Below are 22,064 nucleotides of genomic sequence, written 5' to 3' on the forward strand. Positions count from 1 at the left end.
AGAAGGGCTGATTCCATCCAGAGAAAACGGTCATTCTGTATATAACCAATCGGGTAGCACTAGAATGCCGTCTCCCTAAGTAACGCTTGAGTCATTCTCGGTTTCCGTATCATTAACTCTGGCATCTGCTTCATAGTCCCTCTTGTAAAAGAGCTCTCTGGATGTGAGCTGCATGGAACCCATTGACTTGAACTCGCTGCAGTTGTTGAGATGCTCAAATTCCACTCTGAAGACTGTCCACACAAATCTCCTGTTTATTTCCAGGAATGCCATCCAAAACACAGGGATTTCGAACCAGTACAGCAACACCCATGAAAAGCGGCACAAGAAGTTGAACACCACCCCGCAACCATAGACATACCGGGGATACATCATCTTGTCTCTGACGATCCCCCAATCTACGAACACGTCCCAAACACTAGAATAGATGGATGTAGCACTGATGACCATTGCCCTGTAGATAAAGAGATCCCACGTCTTCCTGCTCGCATACAGTGGCTGTGAAAACCCCACAAGGATTAAAAGAGAGTACTTCAGGGCATTTGCGATGTGAGGAAACTTGAGCCGGGTGTCTCTGTAGCGCCTAAGACACTGCAAAAACCTGATTGTTGCAAAGAACGAGTTGGCACATCCCTCAACCTTCCAGTCGAGACTCATTCCATAGAAAAGCATCTTCTTGAAGCAGAACGTAAGACTCTGCCCAACATCTGCAAAGTAGAAGTGTCTGAACCTGACAAATGACATGGGAAACACTATTATCCTAAACACAACCAAGAGAAGATAGAATCTTGACTCGTGGTAAAGCACCTTGAAGGGCATCATCAGTATCAGAAAATGGACCAGAACCAAGTAGTACGGGTTAAGGTGAACAAACGAAATGTTGATCCATGTCCCAACAGCATTGGAGAATATCGAGAGGGATGTCACAAACAGATATTTGTCTGAGCTTAGTGACGAGCATACATCGAAGTTGAAAATAAACTTGTAGTTTATGTGGAACCTTTTGAATATGGCAAGAGATACTCCAAAGAGAAACGCCCCATACTGCAAAAGCGCCATGGAAAAGAATAGCTCCTTGTCCATTTGCTTGTTTCCAAAGTCCATCAGCCCGATTATTGCCAACGATATCCCTCCTAACACCCCGGACGCATAGGAAACAAAGGGATCTGCCCTTCTCTTGCCCTTCAGCTTTCTGAACACCGTCCTTGCCTTGGCCGGGTCATCCTTTGCAAACACATTGGTGTAAAGCTCCTTCACGGACCTATATACATCGTCGATGCGCCTAGACTTATTGAAATACGACTCGTTGACGCTCCTGGAAAAAGCCTCATGGAATCTCTCTTGCGGATACATCCTATCATACTTCTTCGAAAGCTTCATTAGTCCTGTGTAATTCAGCTCTCTGAACCTTTTGATGCTTATTACCGCATGGAGAAACTCCTGTATGTTCTTTTCCCTCCTTCTCCTCTCAAACCGCCTCGAAATCTTGAATATTCCTCCAAGCCCTCTTTCATCCGCGCTCCTCCCCGTCTTCTTGGTCAGATACTCAAAGTTGTCGCTCTCATCCTCTTCAGAGCCATTCCTGGAATCCTCATCGTCACCCTCATTGTCAAACTCCGCGCTTCTGTCTGTCTTGATCCTCAGCCGCCCGCCCTGATCGTCGCTCATGCACTCCGTCTTCTTCTGCAAGTCCCTAATTCGTACCCCCAGATCCTTGTTCAATCTGTCCTCAGGAGATATTCCGACATCGGCAAATATCTCCTCCTTTTCAATGACAGCCTTCTTCTCAAGTAGAAAGAAGAAGTCGTTTATCTTCCGGAGCTCCTCATCGATCCGGGCCGCAAACCCTCCCTTGTCCCTTCCTATCAAGGGCTTGAGAGCCTCGTAAGACACGTAATTCTCCTTCCACTCGTCGACCTGGTTCGCCTTCAAAGTGTTGGAAAACCTCATCCTTTTATGGGTGACATATTTTCTCCAATTCAAGTACAGATAGAGAAGATCGAGGACGAAGTCGAAAGACTCTACAGAATGGTAAGAAGAATGGTGAGGCAGCATGCCAAGATCAGCCGGTTTTTGATGTTGCAAGAGAGGGTGCTGACAAGAAGGGTACGCGACCAACAAAGTGGAGAGGAGCTCTAGCCCAGCCTCCATCCTGGCTTGGCGCTTTGCACAACAACCAATATTGAGTGCTACTCCGACCCCAGATGGAAAGCAAGGACGGAGCCAGAGAGACAATCTCAGAGGAATCAACCGTAATCACGAAAAACGAATGGACATTCTTCAACCCCGCACAGAAGTTCAACCGCGACATATCCATAGAGGTCGTCAAGGAGTGCTTCAAGGACAGGGCCTCCATCAGAGTTCTGGATGCAATGTCCGCCACAGGACTGCGGGGCATAAGATACCTTAAGGAAATAGGCAACTCGATAGTCTATTTGAACGACATCTCCCAGTCCTCTGTGGACACAATCAGATCAAACGTCCTGCTGAATGGAATCGAGGATGCAGAGTACTTCGGGTCTGATTTGCAGGGCATCAAGGAAAGTGGCAATGCAAGGGCCAATGTCGTCAAGTCAGACTGCAATGTTCTGATGACTTCCTTGCCCTGCTTCTTTGACGTTATTGACATAGATCCTTTTGGAAGCTGCTCAGAGTACATCGACAGCGCACTGCGAGCAATCAGGCACAAGGGAATTCTGTGTCTTACTGCAACAGACAAGGGGGTTCTGTGCTCGAACGAGAGGAAGTGCCTTATCAAGTATTCCACAAGCATCATGAAGGGAATGGGAATGAACGAGGTTCCGCTAAGAACAATTGTGTCGCTTGTATCGAGGCAGGCATCCAAGTTTGACTGCAGTGTGGAGCCTGTGATGTCACTGAGCATTGACTTCTATGTCCGGATATTTCTGCGGATAGTGAGAAGAAACCCAAGATCTGTGGTTGAGAGGAACAGTCATGTGCTAATGTGTGTCTGCCACAACCTTGCCGAGATAAGAAGCGGGCAAAGAGAAATCGACAGCAGATGCAGCAATTGCAGTAGGAGGATGAGGCTGTGCGGGCCATTCTGGAACGGTCCCCTGCATGATGTAAAGGTGATTCAGGGGGTTCTGGGTGGTATGAATGGTGGCAACAAGAGACTGCTTGGCATACTGAGGTACCTAGAACAGGAGATACCAACGATGTTCTACTACGAGATTCCACGGCTGTGTTCGCTCCTGGGCATCAGCACCATCAAACAATCGAGGCTGATGCATGCACTGGCAAACATGGGATACCAGGTGTCCTACACACACTCTGAGCTGAATGCCATCAAGACGAACGCACCCATCGCATCCATAAACAAAGTGTTGATCCTGAGTGGTGCAGGCGACCAGGAAAGGATGGAGGAGCTTGGAGTAGAGTTTAATGGAAACGAAGGTGTGAAGGCTCTCGAGTCCATAGAGTTTTTCAAGGGACTACTGAAGTCTGGGATGGGTCCTCTTCCTCTTCCCAGAAAGCATTAAAGATTTCCAATGCAAGAGCTTTCCTTCTCTTTCAGATCTCGACGTTCGGGATACCGCAGCCAAGGCTCTTGGGCGTATTGAACAGGCAGGCGAAGCCCTCAATATGACCCGGAAGTTTCTTAATATACTGAAGGAAAGAACAGGAGTGGAAAGCATCACCAGGGAGCAAGTAAGGGGAATTAGGAGGTTGGTGAAGAAGGCGCGCGAATGGGATGAAAGGAAGGCCCAGAGGTATGCCAAGTCTGCAGGAAAGATCTCGGATGAGGAGTACAGCAGGCTTTGGAGTATTGACTCGTATGTTATAAGTGACAGCGACAAGGAGAAGCTCAAGAATCTGGACCAGAAGACAGTGTTCAACAACATCATGTGGCTGTCCCGCAATGCAGAGAAGATAGATTCGAACATGAAGAAATTTCTTGGGATGCATGTTTGGGTTGTTAACTACTGGATCAAGACTGTCGGATCGGCAACAGTCAGGAAGTTCCTGAGAGAAAACAACTACAGCGGAGAGTTTGTGTACTTCCTGTACAGGTACTTCAACCTCTGAATCTGCACCTGTTCTTCCAGGGCCGTGCTAGATGATCTTCTCGCTATTTTCCTCCCCAACAAATCTAATAAAGTCCACCACAAAGTCCACAAACTCTATCTTACTTCCTCCAGCAAGTATGAAGTTGCATGTGGTGAACGGAGGCTTCTCAACAAGCCCTATCTTCACCACCAGACCGCTGGGGTGGTATACAGCATACTTGGACTTCTTTCTGAATGTTATTTTTGGGAACATGGCCAGGGAGTGCTCGATGAGAGCCCTGGATCCTTCCAGGTCGAGATTCATGTCTCTCTTCACAAGATATGTTTTTCTTCCATTCCAGAAGAATGGGAAAAAGCATCCTTCCCTTACAGGACTCATTCTGCGGAGTATCTCATGCTTCCACATTCTCTTCTGATGGCTGGAAATTGTTTTCTCATCGGCCATAAGGTCGAGGCTGACGATATTGTAGGGACGGCACAGCTGGATGTCGTCGGGAGCAAATAGATGATGCCCTGATAGCAGCCTCTTGCTGACCAAGCAGTAAGCTGAGTATTCTCTTGAGTCTCTATCAGCAATGTTTCTGAGAATGTCTTCCCTTTTGAACCCTATTTCAGCCAGTCTTTCAATGGAATTGTCGTCGATAAACACCACGCTCTTCCTGTATCTTTCTCTTGCGCTGTTTATCCACGGATGCTCCATCATCTGGTCCATTTTTATTCTCATGGACCTATCGGGCTCGATGGTCTTTCTGATCAGGTCCCGCAGCTCGCTGGATAGAGACTCGTCGATCCTCATTTTCGACACGATTGCATGTCTGCTGGAAAGCTTTGTGTCCCCGTCCTCAAACGGAAGCTTTCCATGGACCATTGCATAGAGGATCACCCCCAGGCACCAGATGTCAACCTCAGGTCCGATGTATGGGATTCCGTTCATAATCTCCGGAGGTGCACACTGGGGAGTCCCGCAGTAGTCCCTCAGCACAGAGGAGCTGTCATAGAACGTGGAGAGGCCAAAGTCGCATATCTTGACAGTTTCCCCAGAAATCATCACATTCTCTAACTTCAAATCTCGGTGAACAATGGAGTGCGTGTGCAGGTAGTCTACCGCACGCAGCATCTGGATAAACAGCGACCGGGCATAGGCCTCTTCTAGCCTCCCATTTCTTCTAATGTATCTGTGGAGATCGACTCCCCTTACCAGCTCCAGGACTAGCACCAGGTTTTTTGACGTGCTGATGCAACCATAGAGTTTACATATATTTTCGTGGTTCAGAATCAGCTGTATCTTCGACTCGAGGCCGCGCTTGCATTCACCAGCATCCTTTTTGATGAACTTTATTGCTACATCCATCCCTGTGATGTTATCGACAGCCGACAAAACATCACCATAGCTTCCAGAGCCTAGCAACCCGGTCATGTCGAAATTCAAAAACTTCCTCTGGAAGTACATATGTTCTGTTATCCATTTGGAGAGTATTTCAAGATGTGTTTCAGATCGCTAAGACATGAAAGACCTGTTTCGAGCACATGACACACTCCATGGAAAAGCACCAGCTAGAGGCGAGCTTGGGTTAGGTAGTGTTTCGGAAATGCCAAACACTAGAGCCATAAAATATCATAACGGATGCCGAAGGAGAGGTCATGCTTTTATTCTACCTGGTGATGATATACACGAAAAAGGAGGAGATTGGATACATCTTTTCGGAGGGAAAGCAGAGGTTCTTGACGATTAATGGCGTGGACATAGTGACTACAAAGCGGGGAGAAAAGCCCGCCAAGTTCCGGATGGAGAAAATGGATGGTGGAAATTCCAGCAACGTGTTAATACGCCCAGTCCCCGAAATGGAGACTAAAAAGGTTGCCGATTATGCATTGAACTCCAGCAGAAAATGGCATCTCTATCCAGAGCATAGGTACTGGAACCAGAGAGTCAGGCTTGTACTGATGCCTGGAAATGTCCTGAAGATTGCTGTCGACTCAATCTGTATAGCCATCAATGGAGAAGGCAAGGCAGTGGGAGAAACCTGCAAGAGCGAAGGGGATGACAAGTACCAACTCTTCAGCTGGGTTCCAAAAAGTCAGAAAAGAAAGGTGAAGGAATGGACTCGTTGGAACATGCATGCACCTGCAGAGAGAGACAATGAGGAGTCTGATGGAAACGAGGAAGTCCCTCCGGGCCATGACCAAGACTGCACTCCGGACAGTTCTGGATACGATAGCGACACAAGCTCAGAAGACTACTATAGAAGAGGCAGAAAGCCGTTCTATGATTCCGATGGTAGAGGAGGGCCGGGGGGATACGGGCCATTTAATACTGGGATGGGGTTCTTTGGAAGCGGAAGAAGGAAGCGGTACAGGCGCGACGAGGACCTTAAATACATCGAAGACGGAGACGATGAGACACATAAGAATGACAGAGACTACCACGAGGGAAGAATGTTCAGAAGAAAGAGGATGGGTGGACACCTTAGGGGTGGGAGGATAAGGCGGCACAGGTACTATGGAACCGGAGAGCGTGATGGGAATTTCTACCATGGAAGAGGCCATCCATCCAAGGAGGCCAATGGACCGGACCCCGCTGACTATATGGATGGACTGCAAGGGAATGGGATTGGTGGAGACAGCCTCTCTGTGTCTTGCAACGACGGTTATTTATACGAGGAGATTGGCAATCCCCAGGCCTCTCTGTTCGGTGGGGTGGTGGGGGAAGATTCCGGGCACTGCAACACAGGTAGTCCTGGGGAAAATGAGATATGCAGGATAAATAAGACAGGGATGGCCTTCAGAAAAATGGTTGGAATTCCTATTTAAGACCTCTTTCTCACTACAAATAAACATTTCATCTGAGTCTTGATCCCATTTGTGCTCAGTATGGCTTTCCAGGCGTGGTGTCCCAACCTATCATATCCAGGCTCCAGGCCAGAGCTCAAGTTGATTGATATAACCATAAAAGGAGAAGAAGACTTAAAAGGAAGCCGGAGTAGCGGCTTATGGAAGTGTGGAGACTGGTAAATAGGCTTGTGGTATACACGGAGCTTCTCATTGTAACATTTGTCGTTCTTCTGTATCTTTTGGGGCTCTACGAGGCAGCCATTGTCTCCGGCATATCGGTCCGTCTATATCTGCTCATGACTTCCTTCTACTACTATGCAGGGTGCCTGGCAAAGTCGCCTGGACAGCTCCTTGACTTTGGGAGTGCAAACGTAAAAGGAATATGCAAGAAGTGTAACAGAATAGTGGGGACAAGGACGATCCATTGCGAGATATGCAACAAATGCTATCACAAAAGAGACCACCACTGCTCAATAATAGGAAGATGTGTTGCATCAAACAACATTAGAGATCTGTACTTCGCAGTGCTCTTCATAAACTTCCACTCGCTTGTTGCAGTCCTCAGAGGCTCGACTGAGCTCACCTATATGCTGTCTGTCCACAGATATCTGCTTGCCATGTCAAGCATATTTGTTTGCTGGCTGACACTGCTCATACTCACAGACAAAACAACCAAGGAGCTGATGAAGTCAGGAGGAAGGGTGACCGATGGCGTAAGAATGTCCAGAATGAGGGAGATATTTCGCGGCGGGCTTGTCGGGACACTGTTTCCCTACCTAAGGTGGAAGACATCTATTGTCAAGTAATCAAGATTTATTTGGGATCCCGTGTCCCTGGCCATATAAAATGTACCTTAAAATCAGCTGTTTCCTCTCCTCCTCGAAATGTTGCCAAGTCTGTTTGCCTCGTTCTTCTCGATGTTGTTCTTCCTCTGCCTCCTGAGTGCAGACAACGTTACCTCTCCATCCTTGATCGCAGCCTTCAGAATTCTGTTCTTCTTGCTGTGTGGACCGTACCGGGGGATATACTCTCCTACCTCCTCGTCATACACAAGCGGGCTCTTCTTCCTTTTCTCTATCCCCTTGGTCCTTGCAAACCTTTCCCACCGCGTCTCGATATGCTCCCTCAAGTACTGTCTAGGAAACGCAAGTGTCGATTCGGGAAGTGCAAACACTAGGTCTGACCCTCTTCGTGCAGACCGGCACAGCTTTATCTCCTGAACCATCTCCTTCAATAAATTAGATGTCTCTTGGTTCAAGTCCTTGTGTCTGACTGCACCGTCGCTCACCACCGTCAGAAGCTTCAAGTGGTTCATTTCTCAAGGGGCTGTCTAACCAAGTAAAAAGTCATCAGACTACAAACAGGTGGTCCATTGCATCACGCCTATTCTGTATAATGCATTCTGCAACCCACAGGATGTTCTTTATCTCCTGCTCCTTGATCTTGAAGTACGAGTATACACAGCTCAGATCGCCGTACATGCTGAACGACTCCTGGTATTTTTGGAGTTCAGCTCTTATAAGGACGTTGGAGATGTCCTTATCAAAGTTGTATCTTGTGCTTAGAACAGACTTCATATCCTCCAGGCCCTCGACGTGCGACAGAAGCTCCCTTGTCCTAAGATCCATGGAGTGGACGTCAGGGAACAGACTCATTCTCTTTCTGCCCACCAAGTCCTTCGAGTTAAGCGTGTTCATCGCGATCTCTATTATCTGTCTGTCTCCCTCCAGCCTCAGTATCTCCCTCATATGCTCCATGTCGTCATTGAGGTTCCTATACGTCTCCTCGATGTGGAACTTGAAAAACAGTGTCTGCAGAACCTGGAAGTTGTTTGCAGAGAACTCTTTCTTAAACCTGACTCTCTCCTCAAACTTCTTCAGAAAGCTGTTTTCCATGCAGTATCTCTGGACGTCGTCCATGTTGTTTGAGAACTTGATTGTCCTCAGCGCACTGAAGTCTCCTATCTCGATCTTCTCGAAGCTCCTGCCAAGGTTTGGATCCTGGAGCTTGCACTGCAGAAGATAGAAGAAGTTCTGGATCTTGTGGAAGTCCATGTAATAGTCTAGAATTGTTCTTATGCCCTTATCTTCGACATCGCGATAGTGGTCAAAGTCTGCCTTTAGAGTCTCCAGCAGTCTTTTCTTTAGCTCAGGCTTTGTATATGCAATGCCCTCCGAAAGGCTGCGGTACGTCTTGGACAGCTTGATGGCCACCTCCTCGAGATTCTCGCATCTCTTGAGGGCGTTGTAGTCCTCTTCCTTTAGCATCTCCTCCTTTTTTCCATTAATCTCGGATATGATGTATCCGTACCTCTCCACATGGCTGAATTGTTTTTCCATGAGAAGGGAAATACGCCAAAATAAATAGGATTCCATGGCTTCGTTATCCCCAGGCACCTGTTCAAATGGATGAGGAGCAGATCTTCCGTGCTGTTAAGGACATGGTAGTGAGGCATCAGGGCGAGATGCATGAAAACAAGGTCTACTCTGTGAGCGGCGGGGGAACGGGAGAAGTAGACAAAGCAGCGCTGAAGAGAAGGTTTGGACAAGGAGATTGGAGCATTCCATACACCGAAATAATGGTGAGGGTGCAGGACGGTGTGGAGATAGTTGTGCAGAATAGCCCGATGTACATCTATGGAGAATACATCAAGATGGATAGAAACATGACGCAGACGCCGTTGACCGTGGGTGGACGGCTCAAATGTAACAGAAGTGTGTCAGACTTCAAGATCCAGATCAAGGAATTCTTCTCGGCGGACGATGTTGTCTTTATTCCTGCAGGAAGAGAGGACTTTGATGTCCGGATGGTCGAGGGAAGGCCCTTTCTACTTACTGTAAAGAATCCTCGAAGAAATCTTGGGTTCGAGAGGCTGAGGCTGACTCTCTACGGCGGGCTTGACATAAAGAACCTCTGCGTGGTGAGGAAAGAGTGCAAAGACATGATTTTCAAGGGAGAAGGCCAGTCAAGCAAGATATATTCTGCATTTCTATGCTGTAGAAGGCCACTTGTCCTGCAGAAGAACTACAAGGTAAGGCAGAGGACCCCTCTAAGGGTTCTGCACAGGAGAGCCAATCTAACCAGGATAAAGGAAGTCTGCATTCTCGGGCATGAGAAGATGGAGGCCGATGGGTGGATCTACTACCGGGTTGTGCTTGAGGCTAGTGCAGGAACCTACATCAAGGAGTTTGTGCATGGAGACCTTGGAAGGACAGCTCCGTCGCTGAGCAGCAAGGAGAACTACTGTGATCTGCTTGAGTTGGATGTTCTAAGGGTGAAGAAGAGGAGCATAGAGGACCTTGTGACAAGGAGGATCGAGCTAGAAGTCGACAGGTAGCAGCCTTCTGGTGAAGGCCGGATATTTTGAATAAAAATCTTAGCCGCAAATGTCTAGGGCGGATGATCTTGAGGAGAGGGGGCCGAGAAGCTTTGAAGAGAAGGCCGCAGACGAATGCAATCTGCAACCTCCGAAACCCAGCAGGAGTGTGAAAAAGAGAGTACTATCTATGCGGGGTGAGAACGAGCACAACTCCAAGCACATCAGAATGAATCCACACTATAAAAAGACCACAGCAATATCAGCCATCCAGGAGGCTGATGGAAAGGAGAAGGGAGGCAGTGTGTTGAGGCAGGCGATACGGCGGAGGGACCTGTCTTACATCAGTGAGTTTCTGGCTAGAAAGGATAGAGGCCTGATGGTGAGAATGCTGTCGTGCGACGACAAGGAGGTGCTGGGGGAACTGCTTCTAGAGTTTATTGACCAACCGTTGCGGAGTGAGGCACTGGAAATGATGAGGGAGATTGTTTCAAGCATAAAGGATGTTGGAGTGTTTGTCGAAAGGCTGAAGGAGAGAGCCATTGATTTCTCAAAGCTGATCTACCTGAAGGGGAGGATCGACTATCTGAGATTCACGATTGGGACTGAGGAGGAGAAGAAGCCTGAGGTGGTTGTTAGAGATGACTTAGTTGAAAGATCTGGATGAGACTGATGAGGGCTGAAACGCTGGAAGTCAGGCCAATAACAGCGTGGATGATGTGAAACATATCTGGATCAGAAAGAGCCCGGATTGGTTGGCTGTGTTACAGTATAAGTATAAAAGAAGTCTTGAGGCCAGATAACAAGATGGCAGAATCAGTAAATGAAAACAACAACAATGCTGGCGACTCCAACGGAAGCGGAAGGACAAAGAGAAATACTATAGTGACAATCGTTGTGGTTGTGATCGTTGTTACACTCATCATAATACTGGCAACCAAGAAGGGATGGATTGGAGGAAGCGGCAAGAAGGTTGGGGCGGAAGAACCCGCAACTAAGCTGTCTTCTAAGTCCGATGACCGTAATGGTGGCCCCAACAAAAAGTCTCCAGCAAAGGGCAGTAGTAAGGATGATAACAACACCGAAGAAAGTGTCCAGAGCAATCTCTATGGATAAATCGGAAGATGGGAGATAATTAAACTGAATCTTCTTTAATTCTTTGCTTTGGTATGTCACTATAGGTTGTTGAATGGGGGAATCGCGAATCTCCTTTTGATCGCTATTCTTTCCTTCGAGAACCTGTCCTCAACTGTGAACTTTGCAGGATGCGCGCTGATGGTTCCGTTCTCATCCAGTGTGTAGACTCTTGCGCCATCTTCCAGACGGTAGAACATTTAGGGTATGGGGGAAAAGGATGAGATGAAGCACTCCCTCTTTGGAGTGCTCAGGATGAATGGAAAGAAGAAGTGTAATGTGTTCATGATTGATTTGATATCGACCAGTGAGGAGAAGAGAATGTTCTTAGACCGTGTCTTCTTTCTTCCCCAGAGGCTTACGAGGATTCTGGCGGCAATTAAGTCGTTTGAGCAGTCGAAGGTATTTCTGAGCAGGCCTTTGAAGAAAAATATGCCTAGGAGCCACAAGATGATAGGAATTCCAATGGATCTGGGGATTGTCCAGAAGAAGATAGGGAAATATAAGTCCTTTGAGGAGTTTAAGGCGGATCTTGATCTGATTTGGGACAACTGCCTCAGATTTGACCAGGAGAAGCACCACAGGGACTGCGCCACCAAGATGAGGGAAGTGGTAAGCACATTCGAGATAGAAGTGGTTCCTGTGTGCATGGATCCGGGATTTCCGATGAATTCTAGCTTTTGGGAAGGAGGTGAGAATCAAGGACCCTGTATCAAGCATGCAATTAGAAAGATGGCCGCCAGGGTTCTCCTTTCGACAGGGTATGGCTTCGCCTCGAGGACTGCGCTCTGGGTGCTCTGTGATGCTTTTCAGCGCAAGATGCTCGAGATCATAAAGGAGGTGGTGGCGGAGAGGGCTGGCGGATAGATGGCCTGTGGGCCAAGCTCCGTGTCCCTGGATATTTTGATTTTAAGCCGGCAAAAATTTTAGCCCTCGAAATGGGAAGAAGGCCCGGAAGGTGCTACAGATATCTGTCGAAGAAGGCATATCCGAAGTCGAGATTCAACAGAGGGGTTCCAGATTCGAAGATACAGATTTTTGATCTTGGGAGGCGCAAGGCTGGGGTTCTCGAGTTTCCGCTGCTGGTCAACTGCATCTCGAACGAGAGGGAGAACCTGTCCGCTGAGGCACTGGAGGCAGCCCGTATATGTGCAAACAAGTACATGGTGAAGCATGCTGGGAAAGACAACTTCCACCTAAGGATTCGGGTGTATCCGTTCCATGTTCTTAGAATCAACAAGATGCTGAGCTGTGCAGGGGCCGATAGACTTCAAACGGGGATGAGAGGGTCCTTCGGAAAGCCTTATGGGCGGGCAGCAAGGGTTGTGTTCAACCAGCCGATTCTTAGCATAAGGACAAAGGAGTCTTTCCGAGATGCTGCTGTCGAGGCTCTGAGGAGAGCAAAAAACAAGTTCCCTGGACATCAGAAGATTCAGGTCAGCTCGAAGTTTGGATTTACCAATATGTTCAGCGACGAGTTCAATAAGCTCAACGAGAGCGGAAGGATTATTCTGAGGGGAGGATCCTTCTCTGTGATCAGGGAGAAGGGAAGCATTGACAAGTTCAAGAGGGACCTCGAGTATGCGGCTAATAATTAAAAGAATGACTTTTGGGTGTTTTCTTGATTAGATATTCTTAGTGCAATGATAAACAAAGCGATTGGAAGGAACCCATGAATTTTGGTCGTGAAAAGCCTGTGACTTTGTTTTCCAGTGAGGGGAAGCTGGGACAGTGCGACAATGCCCTCAGGGCAGCAGTAAACGGCAGTCTGTCGATCGGGGCAAGTGCTGCGGATGGGGCGGTTCTGATGTCTTTCAAGGATGTGCCTCCTCTTGTTATAAGAGAAGAGGTGAGGAAGGTGTTTAAGATCTGCGATACGATAGGATGCACTTACTCTGGGCTGCAACCGGATTGCAGAATACAGGTGAACATAGGGTGTCAGATAGCAGAAGAGTACTACGATGTATACGGAAGATATCCCGATGTAGATGTATTTACTGCTCACTTTTCCTCTGTTGTACAGGAATACACACAGAAGAGCGGATATAGGCCATTCGGGACGCTAATGATATTTGCAGGTCCTGTGAGGGGTGTTCCAAGGCTGTACCAGGTGGATCCAAGCGGATCATACCAAACGGCAGATGTATGTGCTTCAGGGGTAGGATACAGCGATGCAAGGAAGTTCGTCGAGAGAAGACTGGAAGGCCTTGACGACAATATAGTTAACTGTGTGTCTTCGATAAGGGAGTTTGCAGGGAAGGAGGTAAGGGCGAAGGATCTCGACATTGGAGTGTATTACAAGACTGAGAATATATTTAAGGCGTTTACTCTCGATGAGATCGAAGAGGTATTTGATTCTCTGAGTAAGAGCTAAGATACCCTGAAATAAACATTTTTGAATATTTGGGCTGTATGCGCAGGCGCTTCTTTCCTGGAGGCTGGAGCCCATATGGAAGAAGTGGAAAAAGAAATAGTCAGAAAGATAGACCAGCTTCTTTATGAGGAGGCTCTTAAGTTGATTGACTTGACTCCGCTGACACCCGGATCTGGGGTAACCATCTATCCCTACAAGGGACACATTCTGCATCTGCAAAAGAAATACGACGAGTCTATAGATTTCTTGAGGAGTCTGATAAGAAGGTTCCCTCCAAACATCAAGGCCAAAAGATTTTTATACTCAGGACTTCTGGCTCAAGGTGACTTCAGGTCGTCGTTTAGAGTTGCAAAGGAATGCTGGATCGACGGGGACTATCGAAGATCTACGCTAGTCAGGATACTAGCCCATGCTCTTGTGCTGAGGGACCTCAGCTTTCTCGATCTGCTTGATGCACACTGTAACGAGCCTTTGCTCTTGTCGGTGGGGTACATCTATTCTGGGAGGCTGGAACGAGCCGTCGAACTCATGAGAGGAGTCGACGACTCTAATGGCGCCTTAGTCTATCTGGATGCCTTGATTGCTGTGCGCACGGGGTCCGTGTATATGCTGGACTACATAAGATACCTAGACGAAGACGTTTTTGTCGCTGCTATAGATGGTCTCGAGAAGAAGTTGAGGGTGTTTGAAGGGGTCAAGAGCCATGGATGCGAGTATGTCGACAGCAAGGTATTATCCATAGCAAAGAAGGTTCTGAACAAAAGCGAATATGAAACTATTGTGAGGAGTGTCTCTTCTCGAAAAGGTTTAGGGCATCGCTGTGAAAGAGGCTGTTTGGTAGGAAAGCTTAGGATTGGTACAGAAGAGGATATCTTCCTCAAGGAAGGCAATTTCTGCAGCCCAGCAGGGAGATACTCCGAACTAGAAGATGTGTTTAATGAGCTTGAGAACGGAAACTACTCCAGTGCATTGGAAAATCTGAAAAGAATGTATAGGGTGGAAACTACCACGGATCTTGGCAAGCATCTAAAGGACGGGCAAAATACGCTGGTGCTGGATGAAATAAGGAAGTCATATTCAAACCGTGGGAGGAGGGAAGATGCATCCCGCTATGCCGAGCTGCTGGAAATAGCGCACTCATTTCGCGTCCGAGATGTGATCGAATGCCTCTCAGGATTGATAGACGAAAACATGATCAGAGAGATCATCGAGCTGCTTGAATTGGACCTATTCACCAAGGAAGCCTGATGGCTACCGGCACCCGGAAAACAAATAAATGCAGAGGCTGCGGTCTCCAGCTACTTCTTCTCAAGGAACAGGGAGGGCACAGGCATTTCATCAACCACAAGATGGCACATGTACCTTGCAAAACTTTCGCTGGCACATCCATCAAGAAACATTTCTATGGCCTCGTCGTTGGAGTAGCTAAGCTTCTCCTTCCTGTGATATGGATCCATCATAGAGGAGAGGTAGACCCACTTGTCTGTGTTGAGAAGCTCTCTATTTACCTTTGCAAGATAGAACGCAACCAATGGATATATGTACACAAGACAGGAGAAAATGGACTCCACAGCGGGCCTAGGGCCATTGTCGACAGCAATGGATCTAATGCAGGCATCGTGAAATCTATCCAGAAAGCCAATGTCTATAAGCATGGAGAACCTGGACTGGTTCCTGATTGCCGACGAGAGGAATATCGTGAGGGGAATCAGAAGAGCAGAATAATCCGGGTTTCCAAAAAACAGGTCTATGAGTGTGACATGGACTTTCTTCTGGAATATCTCATCCATAAGAAGGTCCAGTTGCCCCACCATTAGTTTTATGTAGAGGACCAGCTTAGAGTCTATTCTTTTGAAGTCCGGAATCTCGAGCTTGGGGCATCTGTGAGAGCAGTTCAGAATCTCGATTATGTCATACACCTGCTTGTATTCGAAGTATGATTCCTCCCTTAGGAACACAGAGATGAGCTTTTCTCCCGCAGACATCATCTCGTCATGGAAGAAGCCCTCCTCATCACTGGACATCGATCCACTTTCATTATCCATCCAGTCAACAAGGAGCAGCATCTTCAGCGCCACATAGTGCTTTCTTTCAATAAGAACAGATATCGGATGTGCATCTTTCAGCAGCATGGCCAGCTTCTGCATATTGAGGCCCTTTAGTCCAAGCAGAATGCCAAAAAGATTCAGTGCTGGCTCAAAGTCAAGCAAATCAAGGAAGGAGCAGATGAAACGGTGGTCGAGAGCCTCAGTCATGTAGTGAGGATGGATTCTGAAGTGGAAGCCCAGAACCTCAAAGAAGTGCTTCAGAACCTTGGATCTCGAGTTGAACACCAGATACTCCTCATCCTCGCCACTCCCAAAGTACTCGCTGACCTCAAAGTTCCTAAGGGCCTCCTTCATCTCTGCCTTGCTGTCTTCATCCTCCATATCCGAGACATTCGAAAACTCAAAGGCCGGCCCAAATAAGGCGTCCTTGCTTTTTCTGATCCACTCCTCCTTCGTCATGGGATATGCATACCCTGTAGGGCAAGGCGGAGGCCTGTATCTGGCATCCCCGATGGCAAGGCCGCCAACAGAACCCCAAGCATTACACTCATCTCCTGCAGGCGTATCATTGCCGAAATCAATTATTCGTATAAAAACATTCATTCTCTGGTAGAATGCAAAGTTGAATCGATTGTTTTCTGTGCATAGGCATTCGCTCACAAGAGCAATGTCCTTGAAGTAGCAGAAGTTGGCTACAAGATAGTCCAGGTGGTAGACCATGTAGTTCGTAATCATCGGCTTCTTGAGCTTAAACTGCGTCAAGAATCTTTGGAGAATGTTATGAAAGCGCCTCTGGTCCACATCAGGGCTTGTAGAACTATCTCCATTGCCCATAAATCCAGAATTTGATGGGGTTTTCTCTTTGTCCCAATAAAAGATGCTCGCCATCCCATCCACCTCGATGAGGCCCGGCTAGCATATCTCCTCATCTTCCGGCTCTTCTCTCCGAAGAATCAAGTATCTTACTTTCTCCTTCTCGCACATGTCCTTGAATCTTGGAAAGCAGTCACTCCTTATCATCACATACCCATCGTGGATCTCCCCATTCTGCTTAACAAACTCTGCGACCTTATCACTCATCTCGACACTAACCCTTACTCCGACTCTATCAAACCCCATCTTCTCCAACTTGCTAAGTATTTCCTGGGATTGTTTCTTGCTATTCCCGACATATATGTTATGTACCTTGCCTATTGCCTCTCTTAAAGAGGCCTCACTGAGGTGTCTTCCGCCCCTAGTCACCTTGTTTCTCAGGATCTGAACAATCTCCCGCTCCGTCTTTTCCTGCTCATACACTCGAGTTGCTTCACTCTTCTGCTCATATCCACAGTCCAGTATCTCCCGGACTATCTCCTCGTGCGTCCTGCAGAAAAGGTCTAAATCTCCCTGTCTAGCTATTTCTCCTTTGGATACGCTCCGATAAATGGTATCTGTCTGGAGAATCTCACTCAGCGGCGTTCTCATTCCATTTCTGTACTCATAAAGCTTGTTGGGGTAGACAGCTAGCTCATACCGCCTTCCAAACTTCTTGAGAGTAACAATGCTAACATTCACCAGCTTCTTTTGGTTCAGTGGCGTGAACATGGCAGGGTAGAGGCCGCAGCATGCAAAAACCCAGAAAACTGAACACCAAAACCTTTATCAACAGAGCAACCCTTGAATGCAGGACCTAGGTAAACATATTAACAATCTCCCTGGCGCTAAGCCTTCTTCTATAATTCATGTCCAGCATCAGCTTACACACCCGGTCAAGCTTGACTCCCCGGAAGTCGTTCCTCCGAAGCCGCATCCAGCTGTCCCCGCTCTTCGGGAGAATAATCTCCGCAATGACCTCTAAGTAGATCAGCCCGAGACTGTAGATGTCACTGGCCTTTGTGCAGATGTCCTGCAGCACCTCAGGCGCCATATACCGCTTGTCGCCATCGTCATCTATATCCTCACCCTCGTATCTACTTATGTTGAAGTCAGAGATCTTGAACACAAACGATCCAGGATCCGTTGGAAACATGCACTGGCATCTGCCAGGACACTTCTCCCTGGAAATGATGCTCTTCATGAGAATGTTTTCAGGCTTCAGGTCAAGGTGGACAATATTGCATGAGTGTATCGCCTCCAGCCCACTCGCCAGCTCGTACATCATCTTCCTTGTTATCTCAGGAGAAAACTTCGACTTCTTGAGGAAGTACACCTCGTGGATATAGTCTCTCAGAGTTCCGATGTTGCAATACTCCAGCTCTATAAACAAATATCCTCTGCTTTCCCAAAAGTCATAGTACTTGACCACATACTCGGAGTCTATCTTTTTCAGCATCTCAATCTCCCTTATCCTGCTCTTTCTATCAAGCTCCCCAGAAATCCTTTTCTTGCTTTTCTTGACAACTGTGTAGTCAACGTCGTAGGCACAAAGCTCCCTGCTCTTGTAAAGAGCCACAGGCTCTTCTGGAACACTACCTGTTTCCCCCACAACGCCCTTTCTATTCACAAACACCTCGTAGAATGCCCCCTCCCCGGTCTTGCAAACAAAGTCACACATCTTGCTCCGGTCTCCGCAGAGAATCGGATCCTTGTCTGTGCACGCAAATACATCACTGGAGGCAGGATCTTCATTAATTAGAGAGGAATCCCTAGCGTCCGTTGCAAAAGGCATCGACGGCACAACCATATCCTTGTATGGAATCTTCTTTGAAGGTGTCTTCGGAGAGCTAAACATGGCCTCTTCTCTTTCACGCTTTAACACATACATTTTCTTTAGATGGCTCATTCTAGGATACTCAGGGTTAACGCATTTGATAGCGAAATAACCACCATGCCCACCAGCAAGGCATCGGCAAAATTTTCATTGGCCATAGCCTTCAAACACACAATAACTTTAATGGTCGTATAGCATCACTTGCTAGGCTTTCTATAGTTGTAAGGAACCCTTCCATATTCAAAGTCCTCCTCAATAAATTCTTCATCCCCAGAGCCTCTACTTGCATTCTGTCTGTCACCCAACGCTTCAGAATTGTGCGTCCACGCTCCGCCAGCTCTTGGGGTCCCGCCGCTATAAGCACCCGGAAACGAGGAAGGCGTATCCTGGATGTCAAACTCGTCCTCGGGTTTGGAGTACTTCTTACTAGTTCCCTTTCCATATCCCCAAGACCCCTTCTGTCTATACTCGCTGTCATTGCCCTTTGGATAGGACGGCTCCCTTGGAAACCCCCTGGGTTCTCCACCATATCCGCTCCTGTATCCTCCGTGACCCGCCCTGTCACCAGCCTTGTTTCCTTGGAACCATGCACTTCCAGCTCCCGACTCCTGGCGGCTCCATCCATATCTCTTGTCTTTATAGCCTCCATCGCCCGTCGGATGCGGCCGTGGAGATCCCAGCGATGTGCTACCCCAGCCCCCATCACCTCGCCGGGTGTCCCCTTGCCTTTTCTCCAGGGGCCGAGCTCCTTGGGCCCTCATTTGCCTGATTGTACCCGACACTCTGTCTACATCAAACGGTGCCATAAATACATCAGGATTCTCTCTGGGGTCCACATGTCTATTGGATACCGACGCAATCCTGGCATCGCTCTCAAGAAGATCCATCTCTCCACACAGAGCCATGTAGTTTCCTATCCAAAAGTTGTCGAGGACCTCCTTCATATCTCCACACATCAATGCAAATCTTACCTCCTCCGGGGAAATCTCCATCAGATCAAGGCCCCTATATGAAGAATAGATCCATTGTGGTGGATCCACCAGAGAGGTGTACCGAACATGGTCATACTTACACTTTGAACCAAACTTACACTTTCCCTCAATGAAGAAACGGCATACATTCCTCATCGCAGCAGTTAGGTTACAGGGGTCTTTGTTTTTTGTCTAAATACGCCAGACAATCTCCCATCCTCCTCTCTAAGAACAAAGAGTCCAAACTCGGTGTCAGAGACAAAAGACTTTGTTTAATTTATATCGCCACATCTAGAGCTACGCAAAATCACTCGTCCCGCACATCCTCTCCCACATTAATACTCTTGATGTACATATCTATTTCCTCAACAACATGATCCGGAATCGTCCTCATGTCCACCTCAATCTCATCGTTCTCCACAAACTCACCAGCCCCGTTCTTCAGCACAATCTTTGCAACGCTTTCGGTCTGCTCCTTGCTCATATTCAATATCGCATTTCCGATGCTAACTCTCTCGTTCAACGAGTAGGCCCGTGATGTGGGCATCTCCCCGGTCTGCTCCATCAGCTTCGACTCCAGCATCCGAATCTCCCTGCTATAGGACATGACCTTTCGCTTCAGCTCGGTTATCCTGCTCTTAATGTCGTGTGGAGAAACCTTTTGCATGTGCATCTTTACCGCCTTTTCAAACTCCTGCCCACAGACATACACCTCCGTCCCCGGCGCATTGAACTTCTTGCAGTTCTCCACAATGAGCTCTAGATCCCTTCCAAACTCCTCAACACTCTGGTATCTCCTTTGCTCTAGCTTGCTCCTCATCGTCTGGAGATCCATCGGCTCCTTAATCACAGAGTAGTACCCGGGAACAAGGTCTCCATCAACAGGCTCCAGGAAAGGCCAGTTATAGGCCTTGTGCTTCGGTTTTACTAAGTCGCTAAGGGTCTCGGAACAGAATTCATAGTCCTCTGCCTTCATCCCGTCACTGCCCTTGACATTTCTCTTCACCTGCTTCGGCCTCCCAACAGCAGGCATCTCGGTCTTCTTTCGCTTCTTCGGAATCTCCTGCGGCATCCCCGCCATCAGATCCGTATATACAGCCTCAAGCCCTTTTCCCATTTCATGGACAACTGTTCCAGGAGGATTGTACGTATAGCAATTGCTAAACATCAGCCTCATGTCCCCATCAAAACCCTCAGGCCCCTCGTACTCTTTGGAGTCCAGCTTCTTCCTAATGGTGGACAGGTCCATGGGGTGCTTTATCTTTTCGGGATAATCAGGAATCCCCAATTTCACAGGATCCACAGGCTCTAAAAATGGAGGCGCATTCGAATTCCGCTTGAGTCTGGTCAGTATTTGGGAGCAATACTTAAGCTGATGCTCGGCAAGGATGTTTCCAGAGTTTGTCTCTTCCCCCTCCATTCTTTTTCAGTGGGGTAAGAAAAATTTTCAAAACAAAAAATACCTAATATCCTCAGAGCCTGTTAATCAAATGTAGTGGAGAATAGCTCCGTTCCTTTCCATTCCAGGTCATATGCATGCTGCTGCTATAGAACCCAGGCGTCTTTAGTCCCGTGTACCACAAGCGATGTTCTCGCCATGAAGCAGAGCCTGCATAAAGGAACTAGTAACAGAATCATTGGCCCTGGGAAGTACGAAGATTATTACTGCCCACCAGTTCCGATATTTTTAACTCTAGCCCGTTGACGATATATGCACAGATAGATAGAAGAGATATAAAAATGATGGGTAGTAGAATCGCATTCTTGCTCCCAGAGTGCCTGAAAAACGGTACCATGTACTGAAGTATCGAAGTCGATATCTTGAATACAACAACAGAGGGTGTAAGCGTCTTCTTTATGTAGCCAGATCCTCCTCTGAAGGCACCCCAAACAGCAAAGATCAGCAGAAAAACTACTTCCGTAAGAGTGATCACAGGCATGTCGGAAAACGGATCCTTATCCGTTCCATCATGCTCCTCCTCACCGTTTTCAAACCGGATACGGATGCCTGCATTATTCGAATATGTTCCACGCTTTTTGAAGTCAGATATGTATTGACATCCTTGTTTTATAAGGATGTAGAACGAGTACAGGAGAGACAGAAGGTTGTAGAGCCCTGAAGAGCAGAAAAGAGCATTAAGAGTGCTGCTATAGCCCCCATCGTCACTTCTCTCAAGAACCGGTTTTATGGTTGTCCATGTTGAATACAACACTACCGAGATTGCAAAGATCATTAAAAGGTTTCCGATAAAGTCTATCATCCTGTTGATCTTGTTTTCGATGAAGAATCTCCGTAGCTCCTTCAGGCGATTGATTATTCTTGACCTGAAGGTCTTGCTCTTGGTGTTGCTGTTTTTCGCCAGATAGGTGGTGGGAACCTTGTGGAGCCCGTCTATCACTCCAACCACAATCAAGACACACGAAAAGTACTTGAACCATATGTTGTTCAGCGGTTTCTCGGAGTACATAAGGCATATGATCCCGACAAGTGAATAGAAGAAGCATTCTAGCAAGTTCAGAGCTATGGACGCCATGTATCTAAAGTCCTCAAGCCACTTCCCGGCCGTCTGGGTCACCGAAGATATTTTCTTCTCTATATCCATAATAAGGGTGCTGCTAGTAGCCTTTAACAGCTTTTTCCAAACAGGGAATAGGAGCAGCCTTGGATT

The 22,064-nt window shown here is 47.5% G+C and overlaps 23 protein-coding genes across 23 annotated transcripts; 12 read left to right on the top strand and 11 right to left on the bottom strand.

Annotated features, from left to right (window-relative positions):
* Positions 1–75: 75 nt before the first annotated feature.
* On the bottom strand, positions 76–1,950 carry ECU08_1440 (Syg1p-like protein; the record flags this gene model as incomplete). Its single annotated transcript, NM_001041881.2, has 1 exon — positions 76–1,950. One exon carries the CDS (start codon positions 1,948–1,950, stop codon positions 76–78), a length of 1,875 nt encoding a protein of 624 aa, NP_597272.2.
* A 6-nt stretch (positions 1,951–1,956) lies between these two features.
* On the top strand, positions 1,957–2,139 carry ECU08_1445 (uncharacterized protein; the record flags this gene model as incomplete). The annotated part of the gene is made up of 1 exon (NM_001415237.1): positions 1,957–2,139. The coding sequence occupies one exon, from the start codon at positions 1,957–1,959 to the stop codon at positions 2,137–2,139; it is 183 nt and encodes a 60-aa protein (NP_001402587.1).
* A 65-nt stretch (positions 2,140–2,204) lies between these two features.
* Positions 2,205–3,503, top strand: ECU08_1450 (uncharacterized protein; the record flags this gene model as incomplete). Its single annotated transcript, NM_001041882.1, has 1 exon — positions 2,205–3,503. One exon carries the CDS (start codon positions 2,205–2,207, stop codon positions 3,501–3,503), a length of 1,299 nt encoding a protein of 432 aa, NP_597273.1.
* Positions 3,504–3,606: 103 nt separating this feature from the next.
* ECU08_1470 (uncharacterized protein) lies at positions 3,607–4,050 on the top strand (the record flags this gene model as incomplete). The annotated part of the gene is made up of 1 exon (NM_001041884.1): positions 3,607–4,050. One exon carries the CDS (start codon positions 3,607–3,609, stop codon positions 4,048–4,050), a length of 444 nt encoding a protein of 147 aa, NP_597275.1.
* Positions 4,051–4,077: 27 nt separating this feature from the next.
* On the bottom strand, positions 4,078–5,481 carry ECU08_1480 (uncharacterized protein; the record flags this gene model as incomplete). Its single annotated transcript, NM_001041885.1, has 1 exon — positions 4,078–5,481. One exon carries the CDS (start codon positions 5,479–5,481, stop codon positions 4,078–4,080), a length of 1,404 nt encoding a protein of 467 aa, NP_597276.1.
* Positions 5,482–5,672: 191 nt separating this feature from the next.
* Positions 5,673–6,842, top strand: ECU08_1490 (uncharacterized protein; the record flags this gene model as incomplete). Its single annotated transcript, NM_001041886.1, has 1 exon — positions 5,673–6,842. One exon carries the CDS (start codon positions 5,673–5,675, stop codon positions 6,840–6,842), a length of 1,170 nt encoding a protein of 389 aa, NP_597277.1.
* A 179-nt stretch (positions 6,843–7,021) lies between these two features.
* Positions 7,022–7,669, top strand: ECU08_1500 (uncharacterized protein; the record flags this gene model as incomplete). The annotated part of the gene is made up of 1 exon (NM_001041887.1): positions 7,022–7,669. One exon carries the CDS (start codon positions 7,022–7,024, stop codon positions 7,667–7,669), a length of 648 nt encoding a protein of 215 aa, NP_597278.1.
* A 53-nt stretch (positions 7,670–7,722) lies between these two features.
* On the bottom strand, positions 7,723–8,178 carry ECU08_1510 (Rrs1p-like protein; the record flags this gene model as incomplete). Its single annotated transcript, NM_001041888.1, has 1 exon — positions 7,723–8,178. The coding sequence occupies one exon, from the start codon at positions 8,176–8,178 to the stop codon at positions 7,723–7,725; it is 456 nt and encodes a 151-aa protein (NP_597279.1).
* A 34-nt stretch (positions 8,179–8,212) lies between these two features.
* On the bottom strand, positions 8,213–9,202 carry ECU08_1520 (H(+)-transporting V0 sector ATPase subunit d; the record flags this gene model as incomplete). Its single annotated transcript, NM_001041889.2, has 1 exon — positions 8,213–9,202. The coding sequence occupies one exon, from the start codon at positions 9,200–9,202 to the stop codon at positions 8,213–8,215; it is 990 nt and encodes a 329-aa protein (NP_597280.2).
* A 65-nt stretch (positions 9,203–9,267) lies between these two features.
* On the top strand, positions 9,268–10,200 carry ECU08_1530 (uncharacterized protein; the record flags this gene model as incomplete). Its single annotated transcript, NM_001041890.1, has 1 exon — positions 9,268–10,200. The coding sequence occupies one exon, from the start codon at positions 9,268–9,270 to the stop codon at positions 10,198–10,200; it is 933 nt and encodes a 310-aa protein (NP_597281.1).
* Positions 10,201–10,249: 49 nt separating this feature from the next.
* On the top strand, positions 10,250–10,846 carry ECU08_1540 (uncharacterized protein; the record flags this gene model as incomplete). The annotated part of the gene is made up of 1 exon (NM_001041891.1): positions 10,250–10,846. One exon carries the CDS (start codon positions 10,250–10,252, stop codon positions 10,844–10,846), a length of 597 nt encoding a protein of 198 aa, NP_597282.1.
* A 140-nt stretch (positions 10,847–10,986) lies between these two features.
* Positions 10,987–11,295, top strand: ECU08_1550 (uncharacterized protein; the record flags this gene model as incomplete). Its single annotated transcript, NM_001041892.1, has 1 exon — positions 10,987–11,295. One exon carries the CDS (start codon positions 10,987–10,989, stop codon positions 11,293–11,295), a length of 309 nt encoding a protein of 102 aa, NP_597283.1.
* A 59-nt stretch (positions 11,296–11,354) lies between these two features.
* Positions 11,355–11,513, bottom strand: ECU08_1555 (uncharacterized protein; the record flags this gene model as incomplete). Its single annotated transcript, NM_001415239.1, has 1 exon — positions 11,355–11,513. One exon carries the CDS (start codon positions 11,511–11,513, stop codon positions 11,355–11,357), a length of 159 nt encoding a protein of 52 aa, NP_001402588.1.
* Positions 11,514–11,568: 55 nt separating this feature from the next.
* Positions 11,569–12,180, top strand: ECU08_1560 (uncharacterized protein; the record flags this gene model as incomplete). Its single annotated transcript, NM_001041893.2, has 1 exon — positions 11,569–12,180. One exon carries the CDS (start codon positions 11,569–11,571, stop codon positions 12,178–12,180), a length of 612 nt encoding a protein of 203 aa, NP_597284.2.
* Positions 12,181–12,251: 71 nt separating this feature from the next.
* Positions 12,252–12,911, top strand: ECU08_1570 (60S ribosomal protein L10; the record flags this gene model as incomplete). Its single annotated transcript, NM_001041894.1, has 1 exon — positions 12,252–12,911. One exon carries the CDS (start codon positions 12,252–12,254, stop codon positions 12,909–12,911), a length of 660 nt encoding a protein of 219 aa, NP_597285.1.
* Positions 12,912–12,985: 74 nt separating this feature from the next.
* ECU08_1580 (uncharacterized protein) lies at positions 12,986–13,687 on the top strand (the record flags this gene model as incomplete). Its single annotated transcript, NM_001041895.1, has 1 exon — positions 12,986–13,687. One exon carries the CDS (start codon positions 12,986–12,988, stop codon positions 13,685–13,687), a length of 702 nt encoding a protein of 233 aa, NP_597286.1.
* Positions 13,688–13,762: 75 nt separating this feature from the next.
* Positions 13,763–14,935, top strand: ECU08_1590 (uncharacterized protein; the record flags this gene model as incomplete). Its single annotated transcript, NM_001041896.1, has 1 exon — positions 13,763–14,935. The coding sequence occupies one exon, from the start codon at positions 13,763–13,765 to the stop codon at positions 14,933–14,935; it is 1,173 nt and encodes a 390-aa protein (NP_597287.1).
* A 50-nt stretch (positions 14,936–14,985) lies between these two features.
* Positions 14,986–16,569, bottom strand: ECU08_1600 (uncharacterized protein; the record flags this gene model as incomplete). Its single annotated transcript, NM_001041897.2, has 1 exon — positions 14,986–16,569. One exon carries the CDS (start codon positions 16,567–16,569, stop codon positions 14,986–14,988), a length of 1,584 nt encoding a protein of 527 aa, NP_597288.2.
* A 78-nt stretch (positions 16,570–16,647) lies between these two features.
* Positions 16,648–17,319, bottom strand: ECU08_1610 (uncharacterized protein; the record flags this gene model as incomplete). Its single annotated transcript, NM_001041898.1, has 1 exon — positions 16,648–17,319. The coding sequence occupies one exon, from the start codon at positions 17,317–17,319 to the stop codon at positions 16,648–16,650; it is 672 nt and encodes a 223-aa protein (NP_597289.1).
* An 85-nt stretch (positions 17,320–17,404) lies between these two features.
* ECU08_1620 (serine/threonine kinase) lies at positions 17,405–18,496 on the bottom strand (the record flags this gene model as incomplete). Its single annotated transcript, NM_001041899.1, has 1 exon — positions 17,405–18,496. The coding sequence occupies one exon, from the start codon at positions 18,494–18,496 to the stop codon at positions 17,405–17,407; it is 1,092 nt and encodes a 363-aa protein (NP_597290.1).
* A 125-nt stretch (positions 18,497–18,621) lies between these two features.
* Positions 18,622–19,551, bottom strand: ECU08_1630 (uncharacterized protein; the record flags this gene model as incomplete). Its single annotated transcript, NM_001041900.1, has 1 exon — positions 18,622–19,551. The coding sequence occupies one exon, from the start codon at positions 19,549–19,551 to the stop codon at positions 18,622–18,624; it is 930 nt and encodes a 309-aa protein (NP_597291.1).
* A 151-nt stretch (positions 19,552–19,702) lies between these two features.
* Positions 19,703–20,815, bottom strand: ECU08_1640 (chromatin remodeling bromodomain-containing transcription factor; the record flags this gene model as incomplete). Its single annotated transcript, NM_001041901.1, has 1 exon — positions 19,703–20,815. The coding sequence occupies one exon, from the start codon at positions 20,813–20,815 to the stop codon at positions 19,703–19,705; it is 1,113 nt and encodes a 370-aa protein (NP_597292.1).
* A 214-nt stretch (positions 20,816–21,029) lies between these two features.
* On the bottom strand, positions 21,030–21,998 carry ECU08_1650 (uncharacterized protein; the record flags this gene model as incomplete). The annotated part of the gene is made up of 1 exon (NM_001041902.1): positions 21,030–21,998. The coding sequence occupies one exon, from the start codon at positions 21,996–21,998 to the stop codon at positions 21,030–21,032; it is 969 nt and encodes a 322-aa protein (NP_597293.1).
* Between the last annotated feature and the right edge of the window lie 66 nt (positions 21,999–22,064).

The sequence above is a fragment of the Encephalitozoon cuniculi genome, chromosome VIII (assembly GCF_000091225.2).
Source record: "Encephalitozoon cuniculi GB-M1 chromosome VIII, complete sequence".
Classification (NCBI taxonomy): domain Eukaryota; kingdom Fungi; phylum Microsporidia; family Unikaryonidae; genus Encephalitozoon; species Encephalitozoon cuniculi.